At 35.2% G+C, this 25,413-nt stretch overlaps 3 protein-coding genes across 5 annotated transcripts in view; 2 read left to right on the forward strand and 1 right to left on the reverse strand.

Moving 5' to 3' along the window:
- The window catches only part of LOC131949292 (potassium voltage-gated channel subfamily KQT member 1), a 45,362-nt gene extending 41,813 nt beyond the window's left edge, over positions 1-3,549 (forward strand). For 2 of the 3 annotated variants that reach the window (XM_059311111.1, XM_059311112.1), the window contains exons 14-15: positions 1,800-1,896; positions 2,323-3,549. In XM_059311111.1, coding sequence (XP_059167094.1) covers positions 1,800-1,896; positions 2,323-2,460 — 235 coding nt within the window. In that variant the 3' untranslated portion in view covers positions 2,461-3,549. Of the gene's footprint in view, positions 1-1,799; positions 1,897-2,322 lie in introns of those variants that run through there. The other variant, XR_009388147.1, reaches the window with a different exon arrangement.
- Positions 17-18,030, reverse strand: LOC131949294 (ketohexokinase-like). Its single transcript, XM_059311114.1, has 2 exons — positions 17,936-18,030; positions 17-1,157 (listed from the first exon to the last, which is right to left on the reverse strand). The coding sequence occupies exons 1-2, from the start codon at positions 17,978-17,980 to the stop codon at positions 168-170; spliced, it is 1,035 nt and encodes a 344-aa protein (XP_059167097.1). The 5' UTR covers positions 17,981-18,030; the 3' UTR covers positions 17-167.
- A 63-nt stretch (positions 18,031-18,093) lies between these two features.
- Positions 18,094-23,879, forward strand: LOC131949296 (adenosine 5'-monophosphoramidase HINT1). Its single transcript, XM_059311116.1, has 6 exons — positions 18,094-18,247; positions 19,793-20,000; positions 20,787-20,921; positions 21,635-21,739; positions 22,391-22,463; positions 23,449-23,879. The coding sequence occupies exons 2-6, from the start codon at positions 19,848-19,850 to the stop codon at positions 23,538-23,540; spliced, it is 558 nt and encodes a 185-aa protein (XP_059167099.1). The 5' UTR covers positions 18,094-18,247; positions 19,793-19,847; the 3' UTR covers positions 23,541-23,879.
- The last annotated feature ends 1,534 nt before the right edge of the window (positions 23,880-25,413 follow it).

Raw genomic sequence — 25,413 nt, forward strand, 5'->3', positions numbered from 1 at the left:
ACCTGAATAACTGCGTTAAACTGGGTCTGGGTAAATAATAATAAATAATATGATCTAAACCTTAGTAAAAAAAAAAGAGATCAATTAATTGGCATAATGAACTGGTATATAATAAAGCAGTTCAGGCAGTTTTGAACCAAGTAAATCTTACTAATATAAAAATCGAATTAAAAATGATTCAACGCCATTTGCTTTAAGCCACTATAACCCTGCATACCACACTTCAGACCAGCTACCTTGCAGGCATATGAAATCGCATAACTAAGACTTTGTTTTCTCGATAAAGCAAAGATAACCGCAGCATTGAATGTGTCTCCCGCCCCACAAGTGTCAACTACAGAGCCAGGTGGAAAAGCAGGGGACACAACAACACCTGTTTTGCTGGACACTGCTGCTGCTCCTTGCTCCCCCCAAGCACAAACAAGAGTAGCCTCCTCTTTAAGTTTGGGGAAATACCCTGCAACAGCATCAGTCATAGATTCAAAGCCATCATTTTGAGCAAAATCTTTACTTATAAAAAGAAGATCTGGAAGCTGCCATAAGCTGTGTTTATCCATTTCAGGTCTTAACCGCAACTTTTCAGCTTCTAATGATACAATAATTGGTTTAAAATTGGCTTCCTTCTTTTTCATCATTTCATTGTAGTGTAATATGTGTTTTATCATGTTTCCTATCTCAAAGGCATTATCTCTACCTTCAAAGTGAATCCATCCATATTGTAAAGAATTAAAATCTATTTGCTGTTTGAAGTGGTCAACAGTTAACTCTGGGAGATTTTTATTTGTATGTAAAACAGTACGACTTCTGGATTCTTGACTGATAATGACAACTGAAATGGGGCAAGATGTACCTGGAATGACTAACGAATGGTCAAACTTCACATCACATTCTTTAAAATCGTTCTCTATAAAACTTAGCTCCCTATCATTGGACAGTGTGCCGAAGAATTCTGCGTTACCACCCAGCATGGAAAAAACAGTTGCCGAGTTGGATGCGTTACCCCCTCTTTGCCAGTAGCTGTCTGTGCATCTATGTCCTTGATCCTCTGTTGGATATGTTCGTAAAACTTGAAAAAGATCTACACACACAAGACCTACAAATAGAACTCTTTGTTCAGCGCTAATCTCTAAGGAAGCCTCCATCCCACGGCAAACATTCTGGAAATGTAAAGAACAGCTTTTTTAATAAAACAAACCTCCTAAAATCGTAATTTAATTTAATAAAATTGTTAAGTTGTAGCTAATAACATATAGACTGTTAGTTGTCAGAATGTGTGAGTTTTTAAATCAATTTTTGTTGAGACCTGAATACGCCACTAAATAATTATTATTCATTACGGAATGTTGAAGAAGTGAGTTCAGGGCGTTTATCCTCATTTTTTCCTTTTTGTGCTGAGATATATGGGGCAGCAAGAGCCTTTATATAGTTATGAAAACTAAATAAATTTAAAAAAAAAAAAGTTAAAACAGCCTGATACATAACAAGAAACTTAACATCAGAAGATATAGTTGTGTGGTTTTAAATTTAAAAAAAAAAACAGAAATTACAAATAATTTTACAATTATTTTTTTTTATGATGTCTGCAATTTTTGTGGCTTTTGTTATAGTTTTAACTATTTCACTTTACAGGCAGTACACATTCAAGACACTGCAAATAACATTTCTGATAGAATTCTAATGACATGAACAAAGCATATATAACCTAATTTATTCTGAGATAAATTCTCAACTAGAATAAAATTAATTTTCAGTCTCAGTTAATTTTACCTATCTTATCTGATTGGCTAACTTTTTCACAGACTAGATCAAACCATTGGCAAGCCAGCCTATCATGGTAACATAAGAGACAAGGAGAAGCTTACTCTGTGTTCCAGAATAGGCAGAGTGGAAACACAGGTAACTTTAAAAACTTATTTGAATGTCTGTTGTATTTAAGCTATTGTGGCTAGGTAATATACACATTTTAAAGTTGTTGTAAATTACTATTATTGTTATAAAATTAATACGCTTCCTTACATAATTCATTTAGAATTAATTAACTTTCTTATAGAATTCATAAACTTTCTTACATAATTCATATACTTATATAATCAATTAACTTTCTTATATAATTAATTAATTTTCTTAAATAATTCATAAACTTTTTTATATAATTCATAAACTTTCAAATAGAATTGATAAACTTCCTTAAATAATTTATAAACTTTCTAATATAACTCATAAACTTTCTTATAGAATTCATAAACTTTCTTATTGAATTCATAAACTTTTTTATTGAATTCATAAACTTTTTTATTGAACTCATAAACTTCTTTTACTCAGATAAACAAGATGGATCTTAAGCTGGACCAGACTATAGTCTTGCTGAACATACTAGTCAGGCAACAACAACAACAACAAAAACAACAACAGACAAATGCCTCACAACATAACAGTCCTGAATGTGCCGAAAATTCCTAGCGATTTGTATTAAATGCATTATGTTGTTGCTTATGTAATTATATTGTTACATTTTTTTTCCACATAATTCACTATTACATAATTTATTTCAGATTTGAATAATATTCTGAAATGTTTTTTAGACTGCATAAAACCACAAAAAAACCTATAGTTAATTGAAGTCAGTATATTACATTTTCAGATTTTTAATGTTTTTACTGGAAATATGATTCCAATAATACAAAGTAAACACAATTTTCGTAGACAATCTATAAGTTTTGAAATACCAACTATTTTTGGTATCTGTACTGCAATGCAATTTTAACAGGACATTCTTTAAAAAGCAATTTTTTTTTAAATAATAATTTTTTTTAAAGAGCTGATAATACTATTACAAAGAAATGTACTCTATTTTAAAAGAATTTTGAAATATTACCAAAAAAGATTCCAATTTGCCTATTATTTTGTTAATGTGTTACTTTTCATTTATGTGTTTTACCTTTTATTTTGTTTTGTATATAAAACATGCATTTATAGCTTTATTCCCCACTGAAGGTTTTAAGTCAACACTGCTTGTTTTCTACATCTCTGTGATATCTAGTCATATTGTTCATGTTTTTTTTTTGTTGCTGAGATTATGATTTCGGTGAACTTTTTCCTCCTTTTTTCTTTCTAAGATCCTCAAAGCTGTGATAGGCTATTTGTACAGATATAAATATTAGTTGTGGAATGTTAAAGTTATAGATGGTATTGATTAACAAGAGTAATGAAAAATATGTATATATGTAATATAAATAGCATACTGCAATTTGTGTCTAAAATGACATGTAATAAATAATTAGAAATATGGAAGTTTAATATGAATATGTGCTATAGTAAAGATGTCATTAACAACTCAGTAATGTATACTCAAACAAGCAGATTGCTTAGTCTATAGTTTTGAGTTCAATTAAGATGCAATATCTCACACTAAATGCCTATTGCCATAGTCTAAAATAAGACTTCATCTTTTTACAATTCATCTAAAAAACATGTCACTATTGCAGTAACATGAAATTGTGTTATATTTTGGCTTAGGTTTAAGTGTAGCCTTTCCCAGTCAGTGGGGTAGGCAGGGGGGGGGGGGGGGGGGGGTTATGACCCCCCTAACCCCCCCCCCCCCCATAGACCTCTCGGTATATATAAAAAGTATGAGAAGGGGGGGGGGTGCAAATCGAAAGTTTGAGGGGGGGGGGGTGCAAATCGAAAGTTTGAGTGGGGGGGTGCAAATCAAAAGTTTGAGGGTGGGGGGGTGCAAATTGAAAGTTTGTCCCCGGGTAAAAATTAGAACCCCCCCCTTGAGACAATCCTGGCTACGCCACTGGTCCCAGTTAACAGTAGGCTAATGAAGGCATTATACACTGTGTATCCGTGTATAAGGGGTTTGCAGAAAAGCAAGTTCTCATATAATTTCACATAATAACCTAATACACATTTGATATTATTATTCTTAATTGTTATGTTTAAAATGTTATTTTATATGAATCACCATTACTCACAATCCCAGAGGCACGCAGTAACAATACACTAAATATAGCAGAATAAATCAAAATATGTCACGTAATATTTTTATTTTCATTGTACCAAAAAAAAGACATCATCCACATAAATGCATGATCACATAACATTTTTTTTTATTTTGCTCACACTGTCAGAATAGATTAACAATATTTTTTCCAAATAAAAAGTCTACAGCAGATTAATGACTAATAGAAAGTAATTTTTGCAAAAAAAAAATTTGAAACTAATCAATTAATTTATCTCAATTTTCATCTCAATTTGATGTTACTAGTTTATTGGGATCATCAAAAAATGATCTCACACACTTTAGGTGGAAGGGGTACACAATGGTAGGGGGTGGCCTGAATTTATGATAATGAGGAAAAGAGGGCTGGTAAAATACCCTTATATAACATTAGCAAGACATTTTTTTATGATAACTCCTAGATCTATTAGTTATGTAAAAAAAAAAAGAAGAATTAGATACTTTAATGGATGAGACAATAGGTAAAGTTTCATTTAATCAAAATTCTTATAATTTACCTAAGTCTCTGATAGTCACAAACATTTTTAAAAATATATGTAACTGTTGTGAATATTTAATTCCTTCGTATTATTATGTCTCTTTAGTAGAAATACATTTCTGAATAGTAATTTTTATATAAAATTACACAGCTGTTTTCTTGTTTTAACTACAAGTAAAATACTGTGTATACAGATATTCAAATAGATCTATAAATATATTGTATCAGTTTTTACTCCACCTACACACAATGTATGTATATTAACTTATTAAGATTGTTGTACAAAAAACGATGACACTAATTAAAATATAAAAAAAAATGTTAATCTGCAGAGACTACCTGCTTCTCATTCTATGTAAGATTTGCTGCAAATTTTTTATTACTTGATATATTAGTGAATATTGATACATGACTATTGTTCTAGATCTATTTTTGCTGATTCACTCTTAGTCCTAGATTTCACAACACAACAACAGGACTTGGGAGTTTTATTTAAATTGACACCTGGCAAATGCCAGAAATTAAATTGAAAATTTAAAAAAATGATAATTTAGAGTTTGATAATTCCATGGGGAAAATACAAATACTACATACACTTTATTCTCCTGAAAATAACTATTTTGAAATTAAAAAAAAAAATCCACATTTTAACTTTGTCATTTTTAATATTTTTGTTTACATCTATTGTTAAAACCACATGACTTCATTTTACCTTCATTAAGTAACAGGTAAAATAAACCTTTTTAAAAGTACTTTATAATATCTATTTATCTGTTCAGAATTTCATAAAAACATAATGTATGCTAGCATTCCATTATTATAAATCGATTGGTAAACCAACTGTTTTTAACTTTACTTGATCCCATTCCCTCATTATACCATGGTTGTGTTTTGCAGCTCTATTTTTATTGAAGTCAAAGTCTATAATTATAATGCAATTACAAGATTTTTTAAAAGGGTACCTAAAAAAGATGTTCATATTTACAAAAGTAACAAATATATATCATTAACTATTCTGATTTAACATGTTTAAGATCTTCAGTGTCAATAAGTAGGCCTAATTAGATTTTATAAATCTGCATGATGATTTTAGTAAAAATAATTTTTATTTAAAGTTCAGATGAACCTCAAACTATACAGAGAGAACAATAAATCTAGTAATAAAGTAAACTAATTTTTGAGACAATAAAATGATTTGAATGGTTATTATCTTTATACAGTGTTTACACTTGAAACATGTTTAGTATACATGTCTCAAAGGTAAAACTGTTTAAGACTGAATGTAATTTGTAATTGGCATGTTCTTTATTATAAGCAACAAACGTTATTTATTACAGAATCAGACTTCAAATCTTATAGATCTATATACAAATATTTGTAAACCATCTAGTTTGAAAAACATAAGTCTCTGTATAATGTTTACAAACATTTTCCACTTGTTTTGCCCTTTTGTTTAACAACTACTTTTAAACCAAGGTGGATTGGGGAAGAATATGTGATGCAGTTTGATACCTTGAAGCAGTAAGGCTAATAAACTAATAATAATATAACAAGTAAAAAAATACTTTATTAGGTTTATTTTCTTATTTTTGTGTATTTAAAACAGGTTATTATAAAGTTTTTTAAAATGTGTGTTTTTTCTCTTTTGTTTTGAACAATTGCAAAGATATAACAATAAATTGATAACTGCATTTGAATTATAGTACATTATTTGTTCATGAGTCAAGCCCAGCCATTACTACAAAAAGTTTGCTTCATACCTACTCGGTCAACTAAATGTTGATAATGCATCCATTTAGATTGAAAATTCAATATTCTTTTATTGTAATTAGAGATGCTCTTATGTCAATGTTAAAGAGAAATCACTCTATAGAATTAGCTCAAAATAAAGTAACAAGATTTAACATCAACCAGATAGTCATTGAGACATTATATTTCTCATCTTAGGTATTTGAACAATTTTTAAAAAGTTTTGCCAGCTCCTATATTTTTATGGAAGAAAATATGGACAAAGATTTTCAAAATAGATTTAACTTTCATGAGTGATGATACTGCTTCAAGGCGTAAAATCTTACTTCTGACTCTTCTTTAGGTCTACCTTGCTTTTGACAGAAAGACATCGTTTCAAAAACAATTAGTGTTTAATTTTATGATTTTATAATGTATGATTGGAATTTAATTGATGACATGTGAATGCATCCTGACCTTAATAACCATGCACTTCAATAAAGTAATTTAATTCATTGACAATGATTTAAAGTATTCTTTTTCAATTGATCTTATAACATATTAATCATTCTGATGAAAAGATAAGCCAGTGGCTGACCAGAGCTTTTACACTTTCTTTACCTTTCCTAATTTTAAATCATAACAATCTAGGAGAAGTGTGGATATATATATATATATATATATATATATATATATATATATATATATATATATATATATATATATATATATATATATATATATTGTTACGATCCCAAGTGATCATTACCTGGGTTTGGTCCCATCGAGGAGGGCCAGGTAATTAAAATGAAATGCTTAGGCATGTTAATGCACTGGCCAGCATAGGCCGTGAGAGTCTGGGGGTCTTGACGGCCACACCACGGATTAGATTACGCTGTGGGCGGTGCATACCTGGTGTCTTGGGGGACTCGGCTATTAACGTGGACAACAGCCCATAAATTACCTGGTGACACCACGTGCTGACCGTTGATGCTTGATCTAGGCTAATGACGGTCCGTGTTTTACGGCTGGGAAAACCTTCCAGATCGGAGGGGGCCGAGTGGACCGTCATGGACGGATATGACCTAGGGTCAGGCCTTAATTAAAATCGTTCCCACGGTGTAGAACGGGGGACGAGTACTTTAGGAGGGTAGACCGGAGACTGGGGGGGACACTCTCGACAGACACTCGGGGGACACACACGGAGACGGACGGACGTCTCGGATAGCTAGGCTTAGAGGAGACAGACCTGGGTCGTCTCTGTGAGCTAGTGGAAAGCCACGACTTGTACTAGACCTAGGCTAGATAGACAGTTAGGGACAAGTAGGGCAGTCGAATTAAGGACTATAGTTGTTGTAGATAGTTGTGTATTTTTCTTCTTGTGTTCCATGTGGTGGCGGGTTAATGTTAGATGTTGTATTTTGTGGTGAATAAATAGAGATTACTGAAGTTGGCTTTTATTTATTTTTATTTTTCTTCTTCTTGTTTACGATCCCCTGACTAGTTCGAAAGGATTAGAGAAGGGGGTACGTAACAATTGGCGGCTAGAGTCCGGGATAGGACAGACAACGAGTTGAATAGTTTCTTTTGATGCCATTTTCAGTTGGGGGCTCACGAGCTTGTGTTTTAGTTTTAAGTTTTAGAAGTAGTGACAATAAAGTTGTTCACGGAATCAGGAGAGTTTTCCAAACATTGAGTAAGTAGCGAGCTTATCACCTTTGTATTGACACTGAGTTTATTTTGCTTGATTTTTATGTTGGTCCAGTAGAGCTGGAATTTTTTTTGTTGATTCAGTATAGCTGGAGGGATTAATGCCCAGTATACTCGAATATTTTTGTTTGGTCCAGTGGAACTGGAGTGTTCGGGTTTATTCAGTACAGCTGGAGGGTCAATTCCCAGGTACGTGAATAAATTCGTAATTTTTATTTGGTTTGCTCAGTATAGCTGGAGGGTCAATTCCCAGTATACGTGAGTAAATCGTTTGTGATCCAGTGTAGCTGGATATCTTAGTTTGGTTGGCCCAGTATAGCTGGTGTCTACCTATTTTAAGTGTCAAAGGTGATAGCCCTACTTTTAATGTTTAAGTTAAAGTTGTTTGTTGTGAGCCACATTTTTAATAGTTAACCGCCACCATTTAGCTGGATAAGTTCCGTAAGTGTGAATCATGGACGTAATGAGTTTTATTGAGTGTCCAACTCTAGAAGTTTTAGACAGGTTTTGTCGCTTAGAGTTGTTGACTCTAGTTGAGGAGCTAGGACTAGAGGTTGATGTGTCGGATAGAGATAGAGTTCTACGAGATCATATTTGTGTTGAGTTAGTGAATACAGGTAGATTAGAGGAGGAGTGTCTAGACTCGATAGAATATTATGAGATAGGACGTATTAGAGTAGAAGAAATTGAGAGAAAGTTTCAAGCTAAGTTGTTAGAGATAGCGAGAGAAAAAGAGGATAAGTTGTTAGAGATCAGGAGGGATATATTCATGTCAGAATCTTGGAAGGAAATTAACATTAAAAGTTTAGAGAAACTGTTCGGACATGAAGTTAAACTATTAGAGATCAGGAGGGAACGGGATTTACTTAGGCTATGGGAGGAGGCGCAGCTTAGTGGGTTGTTTGACTTTCCAGAATCTGTCTCTGTTTTCTCTCAGGCTAGTGTAGTAGTTTCCGAGGATCGGTATAGAAATGAAGATAGTTCGTTGTCTGATAGAGTTGGTAGCGAGTTTTGTCAGTCTCAGACTAAGGCTGCCACTAGCTTTGGCTCAGTCCCTGAAGTCGACTCTAACCTAGCACAACCAGCACAAACGTCAAAACGTGCTGATAGCTTACGAGTTGAAAGTTTTCTGCCGACAAGTACTGAAGGCAGTCAGCAAGTTATTGGTTTAGATAAAATCACGGCGACCACTCTAATGTTGACCAGTCATGAAAAGGGGCTGTCAATATCTGACCCAGTGGATACAACCACCGATGATATCACGGCGACCACTCTGTTATTGGCCAGTCATGAAAAGGGGCTGTCAATATCTGACCCAGTGGATACAACCACCGATGATATAACGGCAACCACTCTGATGTTGACCAGTCATGAAAAGGGGCAGTCAATATCAGAACCAGTGGTTACAACCACCGCTGAAATCACGGTAACCACCGAGAGAGTGAATACCCATGAGAACAGGCTGTCCTCGTCTGAACCTGAACCAGTAACTGTATTTGATCAAGACCTTACCACTTGTGGTCTTGAAGGCGTCATGACCTTAACTGGAGGTCATGTGAATGGTGACCTACACCTTCAGTTAGACGAGTCAACGAATCTTCTGCCAGCCTCGGTAACAGACGAAATTGTTACCCATTGTCTTGGAGGTGAGCCTAACACGGGCTGTCCTCCCATTATCACAGCAGTGTTTAATTTCTCCCCGACCAAGTCCAGCAACCCAGAGGCCATGACCTCACCTGGAGGTCACGTGGATGGTGTTCTACATCCAGAGATCGAAGAGTCGGTGAATCTTTTGTCAGCGGTGACGAGCAAAGTCGTTACCTTTTGTTTAGGAAATGAGCCTAACTCAGGCTTCCCTCCCCTTATCTCGGAGGTGATTTATTGTTCTCTGACCGACCCGGTCAAGACCAGCAACCTGGAGGCCATGACCTCACCTGGAGGTCACGCGGATGGTGTTCTACATCCCGAGTTTGAGGAGACGACGAATCTTTTGTCAACGTCGGTGACAAGCGTAGTTGTTACCTCTTGTTTAGGAGTTGAGCCTAACTCAGGCTTCCCTCCCCTTATCACGGAGGTGATTTATTGTTCTCTGACCGACCCGGTCAAAACCAACAACCCGGAGACGGTGACCTCAGCGGGTCACGCTACTTCTCTCAACCGAGGGTGCGTACATGCGAGCGCATACCCCATCGCTTTCATGAAGACGGGGCGTGTACTCGTTCCCTCATTGTGTGACACGGTGTTCAGGATTAACATCGTGTTAAAACATGGCATTAGTGCAAGCAGTCCTGTGAAACCACGCCTTATGTGCGAGTTGTTGTTGTTGTGGACGGACAATAACTCTGTCACTAAAATTGTGCTGCGCCGGTATAAAGTTCGGCTTAAGTTTTATGTTTACGGACTCATGATGACCCGAAAGACGGAAAACTAATTTGTGTTTCAAACCTATTAGAACTGTTCCCAAGATAGACTGTTTCATGTTTTCCCAGGATGCAAGTGTTCTAATCAAAATGAACTATTTTCAGGCTTAAAGAATGTACCCTTATGCATGTCTTGTTTGAAAAAAAAATGTGTTATTGCTGTTTTACATGATGATGAATTCGTGACAGTTTTTAATTGTATTGACAGGTTTTGTTGTCTGATGACGTAACTATCAGTAAAACGAAGACTGTTGGTTTCAACATTAAGATTATTTGCGACAGTGACATATGTGTTGCAGATTTGCGGTTTTACTTACTTTGATGTCTATGTTTGATGACATTGTGTTTGGGGTATTTAGTCAAACTTGTTATTATGACTAGATCATCCACGTTTCTTATTTCTTTTTATAATGATGATGTTAAATTGTTTTAGTCCTATTTAGGTTTATTCTGGGACTTTTGAGGAATTGTGAGATTGGGATGGTTGTCTAGTAAGAGATGTTCAATTAATTCACCATGTGGTGGCGAATTAATTTCTTGAAGGGTGGGGGTGTTACGATCCCAAGTGATCATTACCTGGGTTTGGTCCCATCGAGGAGGGCCAGGTAATTAAAATGAAATGCTTAGGCATGTTAATGCACTGGCCAGCATAGGCCGTGAGAGTCTGGGGGTCTTGACGGCCACACCACGGATTAGATTACGCTGTGGGCGGTGCATACCTGGTGTCTTGGGGGACTCGGCTATTAACGTGGACAACAGCCCATAAATTACCTGGTGACACCACGTGCTGACCGTTGATGCTTGATCTAGGCTAATGACGGTCCGTGTTTTACGGCTGGGAAAACCTTCCAGATCGGAGGGGGCCGAGTGGACCGTCATGGACGGATATGACCTAGGGTCAGGCCTTAATTAAAATCGTTCCCACGGTGTAGAACGGGGGACGAGTACTTTAGGAGGGTAGACCGGAGACTGGGGGGGACACTCTCGACAGACACTCGGGGGACACACACGGAGACGGACGGACGTCTCGGATAGCTAGGCTTAGAGGAGACAGACCTGGGTCGTCTCTGTGAGCTAGTGGAAAGCCACGACTTGTACTAGACCTAGGCTAGATAGACAGTTAGGGACAAGTAGGGCAGTCGAATTAAGGACTATAGTTGTTGTAGATAGTTGTGTATTTTTCTTCTTGTGTTCCATGTGGTGGCGGGTTAATGTTAGATGTTGTATTTTGTGGTGAATAAATAGAGATTACTGAAGTTGGCTTTTATTTATTTTTATTTTTCTTCTTCTTGTTTACGATCCCCTGACTAGTTCGAAAGGATTAGAGAAGGGGGTACGTAACAATTGGCGGCTAGAGTCCGGGATAGGACAGACAACGAGTTGAATAGTTTCTTTTGATGCCATTTTCAGTTGGGGGCTCACGAGCTTGTGTTTTAGTTTTAAGTTTTAGAAGTAGTGACAATAAAGTTGTTCACGGAATCAGGAGAGTTTTCCAAACATTGAGTAAGTAGCGAGCTTATCACCTTTGTATTGACACTGAGTTTATTTTGCTTGATTTTTATGTTGGTCCAGTAGAGCTGGAATTTTTTTTGTTGATTCAGTATAGCTGGAGGGATTAATGCCCAGTATACTCGAATATTTTTGTTTGGTCCAGTGGAACTGGAGTGTTCGGGTTTATTCAGTACAGCTGGAGGGTCAATTCCCAGGTACGTGAATAAATTCGTAATTTTTATTTGGTTTGCTCAGTATAGCTGGAGGGTCAATTCCCAGTATACGTGAGTAAATCGTTTGTGATCCAGTGTAGCTGGATATCTTAGTTTGGTTGGCCCAGTATAGCTGGTGTCTACCTATTTTAAGTGTCAAAGGTGATAGCCCTACTTTTAATGTTTAAGTTAAAGTTGTTTGTTGTGAGCCACATTTTTAATAGTTAACCGCCACCATTTAGCTGGATAAGTTCCGTAAGTGTGAATCATGGACGTAATGAGTTTTATTGAGTGTCCAACTCTAGAAGTTTTAGACAGGTTTTGTCGCTTAGAGTTGTTGACTCTAGTTGAGGAGCTAGGACTAGAGGTTGATGTGTCGGATAGAGATAGAGTTCTACGAGATCATATTTGTGTTGAGTTAGTGAATACAGGTAGATTAGAGGAGGAGTGTCTAGACTCGATAGAATATTATGAGATAGGACGTATTAGAGTAGAAGAAATTGAGAGAAAGTTTCAAGCTAAGTTGTTAGAGATCGCGAGAGAAAAAGAGGATAAGTTGTTAGAGATCAGGAGGGATATATTCATGTCAGAATCTTGGAAGGAAATTAACATTAAAAGTTTAGAGAAACTGTTCGGACATGAAGTTAAACTATTAGAGATCAGGAGGGAACGGGATTTACTTAGGCTATGGGAGGAGGCGCAGCTTAGTGGGTTGTTTGACTTTCCAGAATCTGTCTCTGTTTTCTCTCAGGCTAGTGTAGTAGTTTCCGAGGATCGGTATAGAAATGAAGATAGTTCGTTGTCTGATAGAGTTGGTAGCGAGTTTTGTCAGTCTCAGACTAAGGCTGCCACTAGCTTTGGCTCAGTCCCTGAAGTCGACTCTAACCTAGCACAACCAGTACAAACGTCAAAACGTGCTGATAGCTTACGAGTTGAAAGTTTTCTGCCGACAAGTACTGAAGGCAGTCAGCAAGTTATTGGTTTAGATAAAATCACGGCGACCACTCTAATGTTGACCAGTCATGAAAAGGGGCTGTCAATATCTGACCCAGTGGATACAACCACCGATGATATCACGGCGACCACTCTGTTATTGGCCAGTCATGAAAAGGGGCTGTCAATATCTGACCCAGTGGATACAACCACCGATGATATAACGGCAACCACTCTGATGTTGACCAGTCATGAAAAGGGGCAGTCAATATCAGAACCAGTGGTTACAACCACCGCTGAAATAACGGTAACCACCGAGAGAGTGAATACCCATGAGAACAGGCTGTCCTCGTCTGAACCTGAACCAGTAACTGTATTTGATCAAGACCTTACCACTTGTGGTCTTGAAGGCGTCATGACCTTAACTGGAGGTCATGTGAATGGTGACCTACACCTTCAGTTAGACGAGTCAACGAATCTTCTGCCAGCCTCGGTAACAGACGAAATTGTTACCCATTGTCTTGGAGGTGAGCCTAACACGGGCTGTCCTCCCATTATCACAGCAGTGTTTAATTTCTCCCCGACCAAGTCCAGCAACCCAGAGGCCATGACCTCACCTGGAGGTCACGTGGATGGTGTTCTACATCCAGAGATCGAAGAGTCGGTGAATCTTTTGTCAGCGGTGACGAGCAAAGTCGTTACCTTTTGTTTAGGAAATGAGCCTAACTCAGGCTTCCCTCCCCTTATCTCGGAGGTGATTTATTGTTCTCTGACCGACCCGGTCAAGACCAGCAACCTGGAGGCCATGACCTCACCTGGAGGTCACGCGGATGGTGTTCTACATCCCGAGTTTGAGGAGACGACGAATCTTTTGTCAACGTCGGTGACAAGCGTAGTTGTTACCTCTTGTTTAGGAGTTGAGCCTAACTCAGGCTTCCCTCCCCTTATCACGGAGGTGATTTATTGTTCTCTGACCGACCCGGTCAAAACCAACAACCCGGAGACGGTGACCTCAGCGGGTCACGCTACTTCTCTCAACCGAGGGTGCGTACATGCGAGCGCATACCCCATCGCTTTCATGAAGACGGGGCGTGTACTCGTTCCCTCATTGTGTGACACGGTGTTCAGGATTAACATCGTGTTAAAACATGGCATTAGTGCAAGCAGTCCTGTGAAACCACGCCTTATGTGCGAGTTGTTGTTGTTGTGGACGGACAATAACTCTGTCACTAAAATTGTGCTGCGCCGGTATAAAGTTCGGCTTAAGTTTTATGTTTACGGACTCATGATGACCCGAAAGACGGAAAACTAATTTGTGTTTCAAACCTATTAGAACTGTTCCCAAGATAGACTGTTTCATGTTTTCCCAGGATGCAAGTGTTCTAATCAAAATGAACTATTTTCAGGCTTAAAGAATGTACCCTTATGCATGTCTTGTTTGAAAAAAAAATGTGTTATTGCTGTTTTACATGATGATGAATTCGTGACAGTTTTTAATTGTATTGACAGGTTTTGTTGTCTGATGACGTAACTATCAGTAAAACGAAGACTGTTGGTTTCAACATTAAGATTATTTGCGACAGTGACATATGTGTTGCAGATTTGCGGTTTTACTTACTTTGATGTCTATGTTTGATGACATTGTGTTTGGGGTATTTAGTCAAACTTGTTATTATGACTAGATCATCCACGTTTCTTATTTCTTTTTATAATGATGATGTTAAATTGTTTTAGTCCTATTTAGGTTTATTCTGGGACTTTTGAGGAATTGTGAGATTGGGATGGTTGTCTAGTAAGAGATGTTCAATTAATTCACCATGTGGTGGCGAATTAATTTCTTGAAGGGTGGGGGTGTTACGATCCCAAGTGATCATTACCTGGGTTTGGTCCCATCGAGGAGGGCCAGGTAATTAAAATGAAATGCTTAGGCATGTTAATGCACTGGCCAGCATAGGCCGTGAGAGTCTGGGGGTCTTGACGGCCACACCACGGATTAGATTACGCTGTGGGCGGTGCATACCTGGTGTCTTGGGGGACTCGGCTATTAACGTGGACAACAGCCCATAAATTACCTGGTGACACCACGTGCTGACCGTTGATGCTTGATCTAGGCTAATGACGGTCCGTGTTTTACGGCTGGGAAAACCTTCCAGATCGGAGGGGGCCGAGTGGACCGTCATGGACGGATATGACCTAGGGTCAGGCCTTAATTAAAATCGTTCCCACGGTGTAGAACGGGGGACGAGTACTTTAGGAGGGTAGACCGGAGACTGGGGGGGACACTCTCGACAGACACTCGGGGGACACACACGGAGACGGACGGACGTCTCGGATAGCTAGGCTTAGAGGAGACAGACCTGGGTCGTCTCTGTGAGCTAGTGGAAAGCCACGACTTGTACTAGACCTAGGCTAGATAGACAGTTAGGGACAAGTAGGGCAGTCGAATTAAGGACTATAGTTGTTGTAGATAGTTGTGTATTTTTCTTCTTGTGTTCCATGTGGTGGCGGGTTAATGTTAGATATTGTATTTTGTGGTGAATAAATAGAGATTACTGAAGTTGGCTTTTATTTAATTTTATTTTTCTCCTTCTTGTTTACGATCCCCTGACTAGTTCGAAAGGATTAGAGAAGGGGGTACGTAACAATATATATATATATATATATATATATATTATATATATATAAGTAAAAAACTGTGCGCCTTTGGTGAGGGGCAGTCATGATTCATTGTCCGTTAAAGAAATCCAATAGTATAGGAGGCGATATGTTTAAAAATGTTATCTAATTTGAACAGGATCTAGTTAAGAGTGGGCTTGGGTGGGCGTGGGAGGTCCCTGTTGACACCACCACTAGCGCCGCTTATGTCCACATATTAATCACAAGTTTTGCGTGGAGCTTAATGGACAGAGGAAGTTTATAGGTGGGACTGGGATCCTAAAGGCATTTACAGAAGCCGCTGTGTCACTGGCATTTTAGAACAGAACGTTTCAGGGCAGCAGGTTGCAGAAATTAAAAGCATGTGCATTTGTATAGTAGAGGGAGAACAGCATGTCGCTGTAATAATTAAACACCAATATAATTTACCGAACTAAATTCATTTAGATCTATTCGTCAGGCTAAAGTTTCCCTTTCAAACCTGATGGTCTATGGGGCAAGTGAAGTAGAGTTCACTTGTTTCTGTGACCTCGGCATATGAAGAGATAGTGTGGTCAGCACTATGCCCAGCCGCCTTTACTTTCCCTAACTTGAGTTAGGTACCCATCAGAGTTGGGTGGACTCAGGGACGGTCTACTGACTTGAACCCGGATTTGAACTCGAGACTAACGGATTAGCAGTCCAGCTCTCTACCGCTAGACCACTCCGTCCCACATTCGTCAGGCTAAACGTCGCTAAATTCTCAACACCTTAGTGCCTGTTTTTTTTTAATTACGCGGTATCTCTTTCTTTAACATTAGCCTAATGACAAATGAGTTCACGCCGCGAAGTTGGTGATGTTGTGGGGGATGAATCGGCGGGGTTGAGAAAAATGACGTATTTCTTTTTTTTTAACAGACAAATAAGTGAAACAAAAAAAAAAAACACCATGTGGTATTCAAATGTAACTTATTAAAATTTAAACCTATTGTTATAAACACAATAAAATCTTAATTCAGAAAAAGTGTAGGCCTAAGACTACTGTCTACAGACAAAATAAACAACTAGGCTTAAATGGATCACCCATAAATGACGTCATACTTTTCCCGATGAATTCCCTTTCCCCCAATCATCACTAAAAGCAAGATGATGATTTAATATCATATCACAGTTCTACTATACCCCAACACTTAATCACAATTTCCAACAAAAACGAATATATTCTTCATCATTTAAAAAAAAATATTTTACCCCATCCCATATTTTGAGTCCAACGTCATTTATGAGGAATATGGACGACCTATAATTGACAAGTTAATCAGTACAAAAGGGTTTAATAAATGTTGGACCTCCCAGTGGTTTTTGAGATCTTGGATGTACATACATACATTACATACAATCATACATAGCCTTCATTTAAATTGAAATTAAAGATGATAAGACGGCCCTCTGTCCTACTTATATTAAACAAGACAGCTATGTATATTAAACAACAAAGTCAACACAATATACATACGAATAGACATTTGTATCAAGGGAAACTACTCTAAATTACTCAATTTTATGTGGAAAGAAGGCCAGTGTTTTTATCTACTAATAATATTTATCCCAAACACCATGTTTAAAGTTAGTTTCATGATATTTTAAATTGTTTTGGTCACCGATTGTTATTTTAAATCAAATATCTGTTATATTTTGTAAAATTTGACTTAATTATACTTATTTAAACAAATATATTCATCAGTTACCTCTCCCGCACATTACTACTGCAGCCGAATTGATTACGCTAAAACGATAGATTACCCTTAATAATTAGGGAGTATTAATTATTAATTAATAATTACTATTAATAGTATTATGTTAGTTAGACAGTAGGCTAGGCGGTAATCAATCGTTTTGGGTAGGCCTACGTAGTACGTAAAATCGCCCGCGACTAGTAATGTGAAAAACAGGTGACTCCTTACATTTTAATAATTATTTCACATTTTGAGGATTTAGCCATTGATTTAGGTTTATTATTCATTTATCTATAATATTTGACACAAACATATCACAATATACTTCTATTACAGCCTTGACAATGAGGTAACGTTTTCGTACATTAATCGCCGCGGGCGATTTTACGTACCCAATCCAATACGATAGAGATAGAGACCTCGGTAATCTATCGGATAGATTACCGAGGTCTCTATCTCTAGGTAATAGATCTATAAAATAAATTAAATCTAAATAATTTATGTTGAATCTAAATCTAGATCTAGACCTAGACCTAGATCTAGATCTAGATCTAGATCTATTTTCTTACCAACGAAACCGCAAGCTTTTCTCTGCTCGAATTGTAGTTTATCATTGCATTTAATAATAACTATTAAGGTAAATAATAATACGAAAGATTTTGTCGTCCTAATTTGTTTTCAGAGCTATTTGTTTCCATTTACACCGTAAAATGTTCCCCAACATAACCTTTGAACCCGTCTTATCTCTTCGCTTGTTTGTTAGACTTCGACTGAATTAGAATTCTTGATCTTTGTATTCAATACAATGTATTGTATCTTCTAGATTCTAGATGTAGATCTGTAGATCTATAAACCTGTTCCAATTTTGACTGAAAAAAAAGGTATGGCACTTAGAATCTAGATCTCTAGATTAGTATTAGTAGATTGTACTTCACATTCTCATAATTATAATTCATTCTTCATACTCAAAGCCTGCCTAACAGTGCCTAACACAAAATTACTAAATTAGGCGTTTGAGTTTGGCCCTTCATTTCATAGTTCATACTTCACTAATTAGGCCTAATAAAATTTAATTAGTCAATATTCAATAATTAGTAAATTAAGCATAATTAATTAGTAAATTAGGCTAGGCCTATATTATTATTAGGCCCTATTATTATTATTATTATTATTATAGGAGTAGGCCTAACTTCAAACTTGCACAACAGAAAATACTAAATAGTGAAAATAAAATAGTAAAAAAAAAAAAAGGTTTGTAGTTTGTAGCTAATGTGCGTAGTCTGTCTGAGGGTCGACTGCTCAGTCGGACTACTCTGGTAATAGTCACTAGTCTAAACCAGATCTAGGTGTCATTAGGGCTCAGGCCTACTATTACTAGTTTTAGATCCTTTATTACTGTACAGTACTATTATTTAAGGCAGCACTGATCCGTCTGTATATCTAGAACAGTGGTTCTTAACCTGGGCTTATTTGAACCCCAGGGGTTTTGTGAGTCAGTCTCATCATCCCATGGGTTCGATGGAGATCAAGACACACATTAAAGGCACATGTTGACTGTGTAGTATGTACTATATGCTGTAACAAACATACTTTTTATGTTGATCCAGTTGTACGTCTGTTTTAAATGCACGATTTGCAATGCTAATTTGAGCAATTTTAGTCTAGCACTGGCTAAACTAAGAGCACTTCCTTAAGCTGCTTTGCGTATGTAGATGGTGGGGTTTGCAGGGTTTGTGCTGCCTCCTAAAATTCCAGTAGGTACTGGAAAACTCATCAAATTTAAAAAATTGTAAAAACCTCCTTGAATTTTCATGAAATTTTTAAAAAATTTCTCAAAATTCCCTGAACTCCAAAAATCTGACAGAAATTTTTTTTCCTTTAATCACAAGTAGATCTAGATCTCGACTTAGTTTTAGATTTACATCTTGATATTGCAGATAATGGGCTAGCGGAAATGCTGCGTATATTTTAAAAAATATTTTTTTTTTTTGGTATCTAAATGAAAGTTTAAAAAAAATGATTCCAAACAACGTCACCAGCGTGATTGCTGCTGCCACTTTTTTGTTAAAAAATCTCGATGCCGTCGAGGGTTCACTGAAAGTTCATATCAGTACTCTTCTAGCTTACAGTTTGTTACTTCCAAAAAGGTTAAAAACCACTTATCTAAATTTGCCCACAAGACTAGTCAAACAGTAATACTGTAAATGTAATTAGTCTAGAATTCTTTTTTTACTGTATTCTTTGTAGAATATTTAGTTGGAGAGGGGCAAATATAATTGATTTTTAATAATTTTGTTGTTTTCCATTCATTAAAAATTAGTAGCTTATAATTATAAGCATATAATAGTTAGGCCCAAAATTCTTTGTACTTGATAGATCTAATATTTATAGTTCGCCTTTATTTAATATTTCTGATTTACTTCTAGGTCTTCAAGCAAAACTTATTTATGAAACTGAGCAGTTGAACTACTACATAGAAAAATGGCCAGCAGAATTTTGACCAATGCTATAAAAACAGTTCCTAACAGATCAATCAACTTCTTCTCACTGCCTTTGAAATATTACACAGCGTGTGGTATGGCAGCAGTGGCTTCACAACTTTTCTCTCCAACACATGCATCAGCAGCTCCCTTGGTTAGACGTTTTCTTTTATAATTCATAAGATTATAATACTAATTTAACAGATTTTTACAGACACCCCCCCTTAATGAACTAAATCATCATACATCAGCAAAATTTGATCCCTCATCCCCAGCTTAAAATGGTATTAATAAGTTTCACCCCCCCCCCCCCTTCCTTCAAATAACCATAATTATATTAATATTTTGGCTGCATTTTTATTTTAAGAGATATTATAAATGTTACATGACATTCTTGAAAGCTCACCCCATCCATCTAGTAGGCCTACTAACTATATGTGTGAGGTCATTTATGGATGACTACCGAACATGGTCAAAGATTGAATTAGACCTAGGAATGCATGACATCATTGTATCTTTGCCCCATATAGAAAATATACCCTTAAATATATCAAGTGAATTTATCCTTGTAAGATGCTATTTTTTATGAAACATTTATGTCCTGCTTGATGACTAGATTTACAAGAAACATACATGCAGCATTCATTAACACTACAGTTATGTCTCTTCTCTAATTGTGTTAACTCATGATTTAAACACCACAGTGAGATCAAGTTAGTTATTTTCATATTTCTCTTAAAAGTTTTAAGTTTCAGTACAAGTTTTAACATGAAATAACTGATAAAATATTAACAAAAGTAAAATTATACACCTATTCTATTTACAGATTTAATACATTTCTTTTGGCAGCATCTTTACTTCATGTGTCTATTTTTATAATTTTTTTGGACAGAAGTTTTTTAAAATTGTAAAAAAAAAATTAAAATGTCTTTTTTTATAGCACACTTCAACCAACTCCTGTGCCTCAGATGAAATGACAAAAGCACAAAAAGCCAAAGAAACAGATGCACCTACCATATTTGCAAAGATTATAAACAAAACTATTCCTGCTAAAATATTGTATGAAGATCGTGAGGTATATTTAATGCTTAACAACTATTTCACTTGGTATATGTAATGAAAAGGATAATGTAGGTCTGAAAGTAGAGCTTACGACTGCTCACCAGAAAGTCTAGAGTTCAAATCCAGTGCTGAGTCAGCCAGCTCTGATGAGAACCTGACTAGCGTTAGCGAAACAAAGACAGCTGGGCATGGTGCTGACCACACTATCTCTAAAATGCACAGGTAATTTAACAAATTAACTATTCTTCACCTGCCCCATGTGTCTTGGGCACGAAAAGAAAAAGATGATATTGATAATATGCAACGAAAATAATTTTATGGTTTTCATTTTTTTCATGTCATGAGTCTTCTTTATATTATGCTACAGAACTCATACACTTGCGATATACTTAATTATCCATTGAGGTGGCTACTTAACACAATAAATTGAGTAGATGAGAATAATAAAAACTAAAAAATAATTAAGACTCTATGTAAAGTTTACATTCATCTCTTATGTATGCTTATTTTGCTATAATAAAAATAACTAATTAAATAGGATCAAAACTAGACGTATGAAGTTTATTTTATTTTAGTTTTTTTAATAGTGGGAAGAAAAATAAAACATGGGATGAATCCCCAGCAGTATACATTTTATAACTATTTTAAGTGAAGCAATCTGTTTAAAGTTTGCATTTATGAACTGATTAAAAAAAAATTGATTTGTTTCTTTTCTGATGAGTTTAGGCTGTAGCTTTTGCTGATGTTTCACCCCAGGCTCCAGTTCATTTTCTAGTTATCCCTAAGAAGTTTATATCAATGCTCAGTAAAACTACTGAAGAAGATGAACAGGTAAGAAGTTCTAATGTAAATAGATTTATATTAACTACTAACTTTATTGTTCAGCCATGTAGGTCATTGTAGACCCATTTAATGGTTTCAGTTATTTCTTGTATAGGGGTGAATAGGAAAGTACCATCTTTTTTTTATTAAAGCAGTCATTTCTAACACAGGATATTAGATCCATTCAGAGAGAGTGTTTATTTTGAAGGGAATTTATATTTTAATTATTATATACCACACAGTTACATTATTCCCAAACAATGCTTTTAACATATACATTTTTTTTAGAAATTACAGAGATTTTTAATATTGTTTTTATACTATTCAATTCTATTTTATACAAATATCTTCATTCCTTATTGTGAGTGGGCTTTTGTTTTGCAAAGATCGTAAGAGTATATAAGGCAGTTTTGTAACAATTTATCAGTATTAATGGGAGACTAAATCTTTTATCTGTCATTGAGACATATTTGAATACATTAATCTTTAGCTATAATTATTTCCTACAAGTTTTAGTAGTTTGTCAACCTGGAGTAGCAAAGGTGTTAAGTATTTTATTTAGGCCTGTAAAATCCTTTAACTATAGGGATGTCGATCTTAAGGTTAATAGATTTAATTAAATAAAGTTTATTATAGTTAATGAAGTTTATTTTTCTTTAGTTACTAGGGCACTTGTTGTTTGTGGCCAATAAAGTAGCTCAGCAACAGAAACTAGAAAAAGGTTACAGAGTTGGTAAGTTCATATTTAACAATAATAACAAAATACTTAAAAAAAACTTTTTAAAAAACCACGTTTTTCTTGTGGACTAAAAAGTAGAAAATAACTATTTACATACATTTGATGACAAAAAACGTGGGTACGTTCACCATCAAATTTCCCGACCCATCTGCCCGACCCACGTTTTTTGTCATCAAATGTATGTAAATAGTTATTTTCTACTTTTTAGTCCACAAGAAAAACGTGGTTTTTTAAAAAGTTTTTTTTAAGTATTTTATTTTCTCCTTTTTAGTCCGTTGCTACACATGAAAAACGTGGTTTTTAAAAAAGTTTTTTATATAGTTTATTTTCTACTTTATCTAATGACTTGATTAAGTATGAATTGACTAAGTGTTTATAAATACACGGACTAAAAAAATCTTGAGCGACCAGGGTTCGAACCTGGGTTGTCGCGGCCACAACGCGAAGTACTAACCACTATACGATCACGGCCAGCGCGCTCACATCGATTGGGGCCGAAGTAACTGTGTCAATAAGCCTCCAGTCTTGTCGGTATCTTTAGAAATCATGTCCTCAATTTTATGGTCCTTGGGGCGTAATTAAATTAAGCTAATTACGGTCTCTAATTGCTAGTTTTTATGATTGCATCTGAAATTGTTAGGCGAAAGTAACCTGCATGCCAAATTTCAGATCTATAGAGCAATCAGAAGTGGGCTAATTTTCGATGTCAATTTTAACAACAAACACACAAACGCGAAGCTGAGTTAATAAAAACGTGTTAAAATAAAATAAACTTTAGGATTTATAACCAGTAAAATTGTAAGTTATATAAAATTGAAACTTAAAGCCTACCATTTTAAATAAAAACAAAACAAGTATCTAAAAATTTCTACTAATCACATGGTCAATCCTAATATAAATGACTAAGATTAACTTTTTTTTTTCTATTTTAAACAAATTGTTTACACTTTGAAATGTTGATTTTTCTTTGAATCCCTAGTGATAAACAATGGACAAGATGGAGCACAATCAGTCTATCACCTGCACCTCCATGTCATGGGAGGCAGACAGATGAAATGGCCCCCTGGTTAAGTCTTCTGGATTCAATGCATTTTTTTATCGATAGCATAAAACATGATGATTTTAACAATATTTGTTGATCTTCGCTTAATTTAGCATCATTTTTTAAGCTTCCTAAACTTAATTAAGTATTCTGTATAAAGAATGTTACGCTTTATTGTATTTATTGCTTTAGCACTGTATTTTGCAATTTTTGCATTTGTGATAAATTTCATGTAAGATTATTTTTATAAAATGTTAATTCCGTACGGTTAACAATGTTGTTTGATTTGTTATATCCAATAATAACAAATTCTACACCCTTCTTAAAATTCAGAATGATGAATTTAATTTTCAAAATAAACATATTCATATTTATTGTGTTGTTGCTCATTATTTAAAAAAAAATTTTAGAAACAGTTTTAAAGGAGATAATAAACAAAGTAATGTAGCTTTTCAAAAACAACAGGACAAACAATTTCAGATTTCCAATTTTTATGAAACATTTTCAATTACCATTTCACTTAAAAAGTTCATCAATACTTTAAAAAAATGTATTTTAAAATCAAATTTAAGGTTTAATGCAAAACTTAATTTTACATTTTCAAATTACTTTGCTATTTGCAAACCTAAAATAAATAAAAAGGAAACATTAAATATAAAAACACCTGTGACTAAGAGTGGTCTTAATAGTATGGAAATCCCACCTGTTCTAAAGTAATTACAGTAAATAATTTTTACCACTATAAAACTGCTTTTAATTTGTTTACAGTTTGGTAGCAATAAGAATAAAACATTTTGGGTAAATTCATTTCTAATACATAATGCCATACATTAGGGGTTAAAAGAGTGCATTTGGTAGTGATAAAGATCTTTAGAAAACAGTGTATTTGGTATTGTGTAATGTATTACAAACTGTTAGCCGATGCTAGTACAAAAAAGAAGGGAGATTTTATACAGAAGATAAACACTTATCTTAAAAGGTTAGTTTGTACAACTAAAACAGGAATTTCTTATATTTTAAAATTGCTCAAACTCTTGGAATAGTAAACCATTTTTATTATCTCCACCAACAGAATATAAAGAAATAATATTTTTTTTTAATTTTCAAAACAAAGTTTCGGATACTCAATTTTTTCTATATAAAATTTTTTCAGCAGTACAGATTACACACAGAAATTTCCCTGTATACTTTCAAAATAATTTCTTTAGTTAGTTGTGATAAATTTGAATGATTTTTTTCAAATACTCATGTAACATTACTAAAAGATGACTTCAATGACATGTTCAGGATAAAAAAAAATAAACACACCAAAATATATCCAGTTCTTCATTTGCTCGTTTTATTTACTGGGCTAAGGGTAGGTACCAAATCAAACTCAACAATTCTATAGTTACCACTTTGATTACCAAATCTATTAGTGGCATCACATCAAAAACTTGCATGAGTAATTATATCTTGTGCACAATAAATGTTTGAAATCAAGTTTTAAAATTTTGGTTACATGAAAATATTGTGATGCAGACAAAAAATTTAATCATTGACTTCAGTGCTTTAAAGAAAAAGTTGTGAAATCTAAGAGGTTTTTTCTTGTATAGTATAAGCAAATAATACATACAAAACTTACATAAATTAACTATACCAGGCAAGCAGAGTGAAGTTAAGTGTAAACAAACACAGTAGTAATTAAATTTATTTTCTCATTATGTCATGCACTGTAAATCCACTGTAAACAATTTCTATTAAGCTCTCGTAATCAAGCCTTTAAATTAAATTATGTTATCCTTTACAAATGTGTAATTTTATCCCTTTAGTTTAACCCTTTCCATAAAATGCTAAAATCATCTTTGTATTTAAGTATCAGAAGGTTTGGTACAACACTGAAGCTTAAGATGAATAAAAAAG

This window comes from Physella acuta, unplaced genomic scaffold, assembly GCF_028476545.2.
Source record: "Physella acuta isolate Inbredline_101_S28 unplaced genomic scaffold, ASM2847654v3 ptg000687l, whole genome shotgun sequence".
NCBI lineage: Eukaryota > Metazoa > Mollusca > Gastropoda > Physidae > Physella > Physella acuta.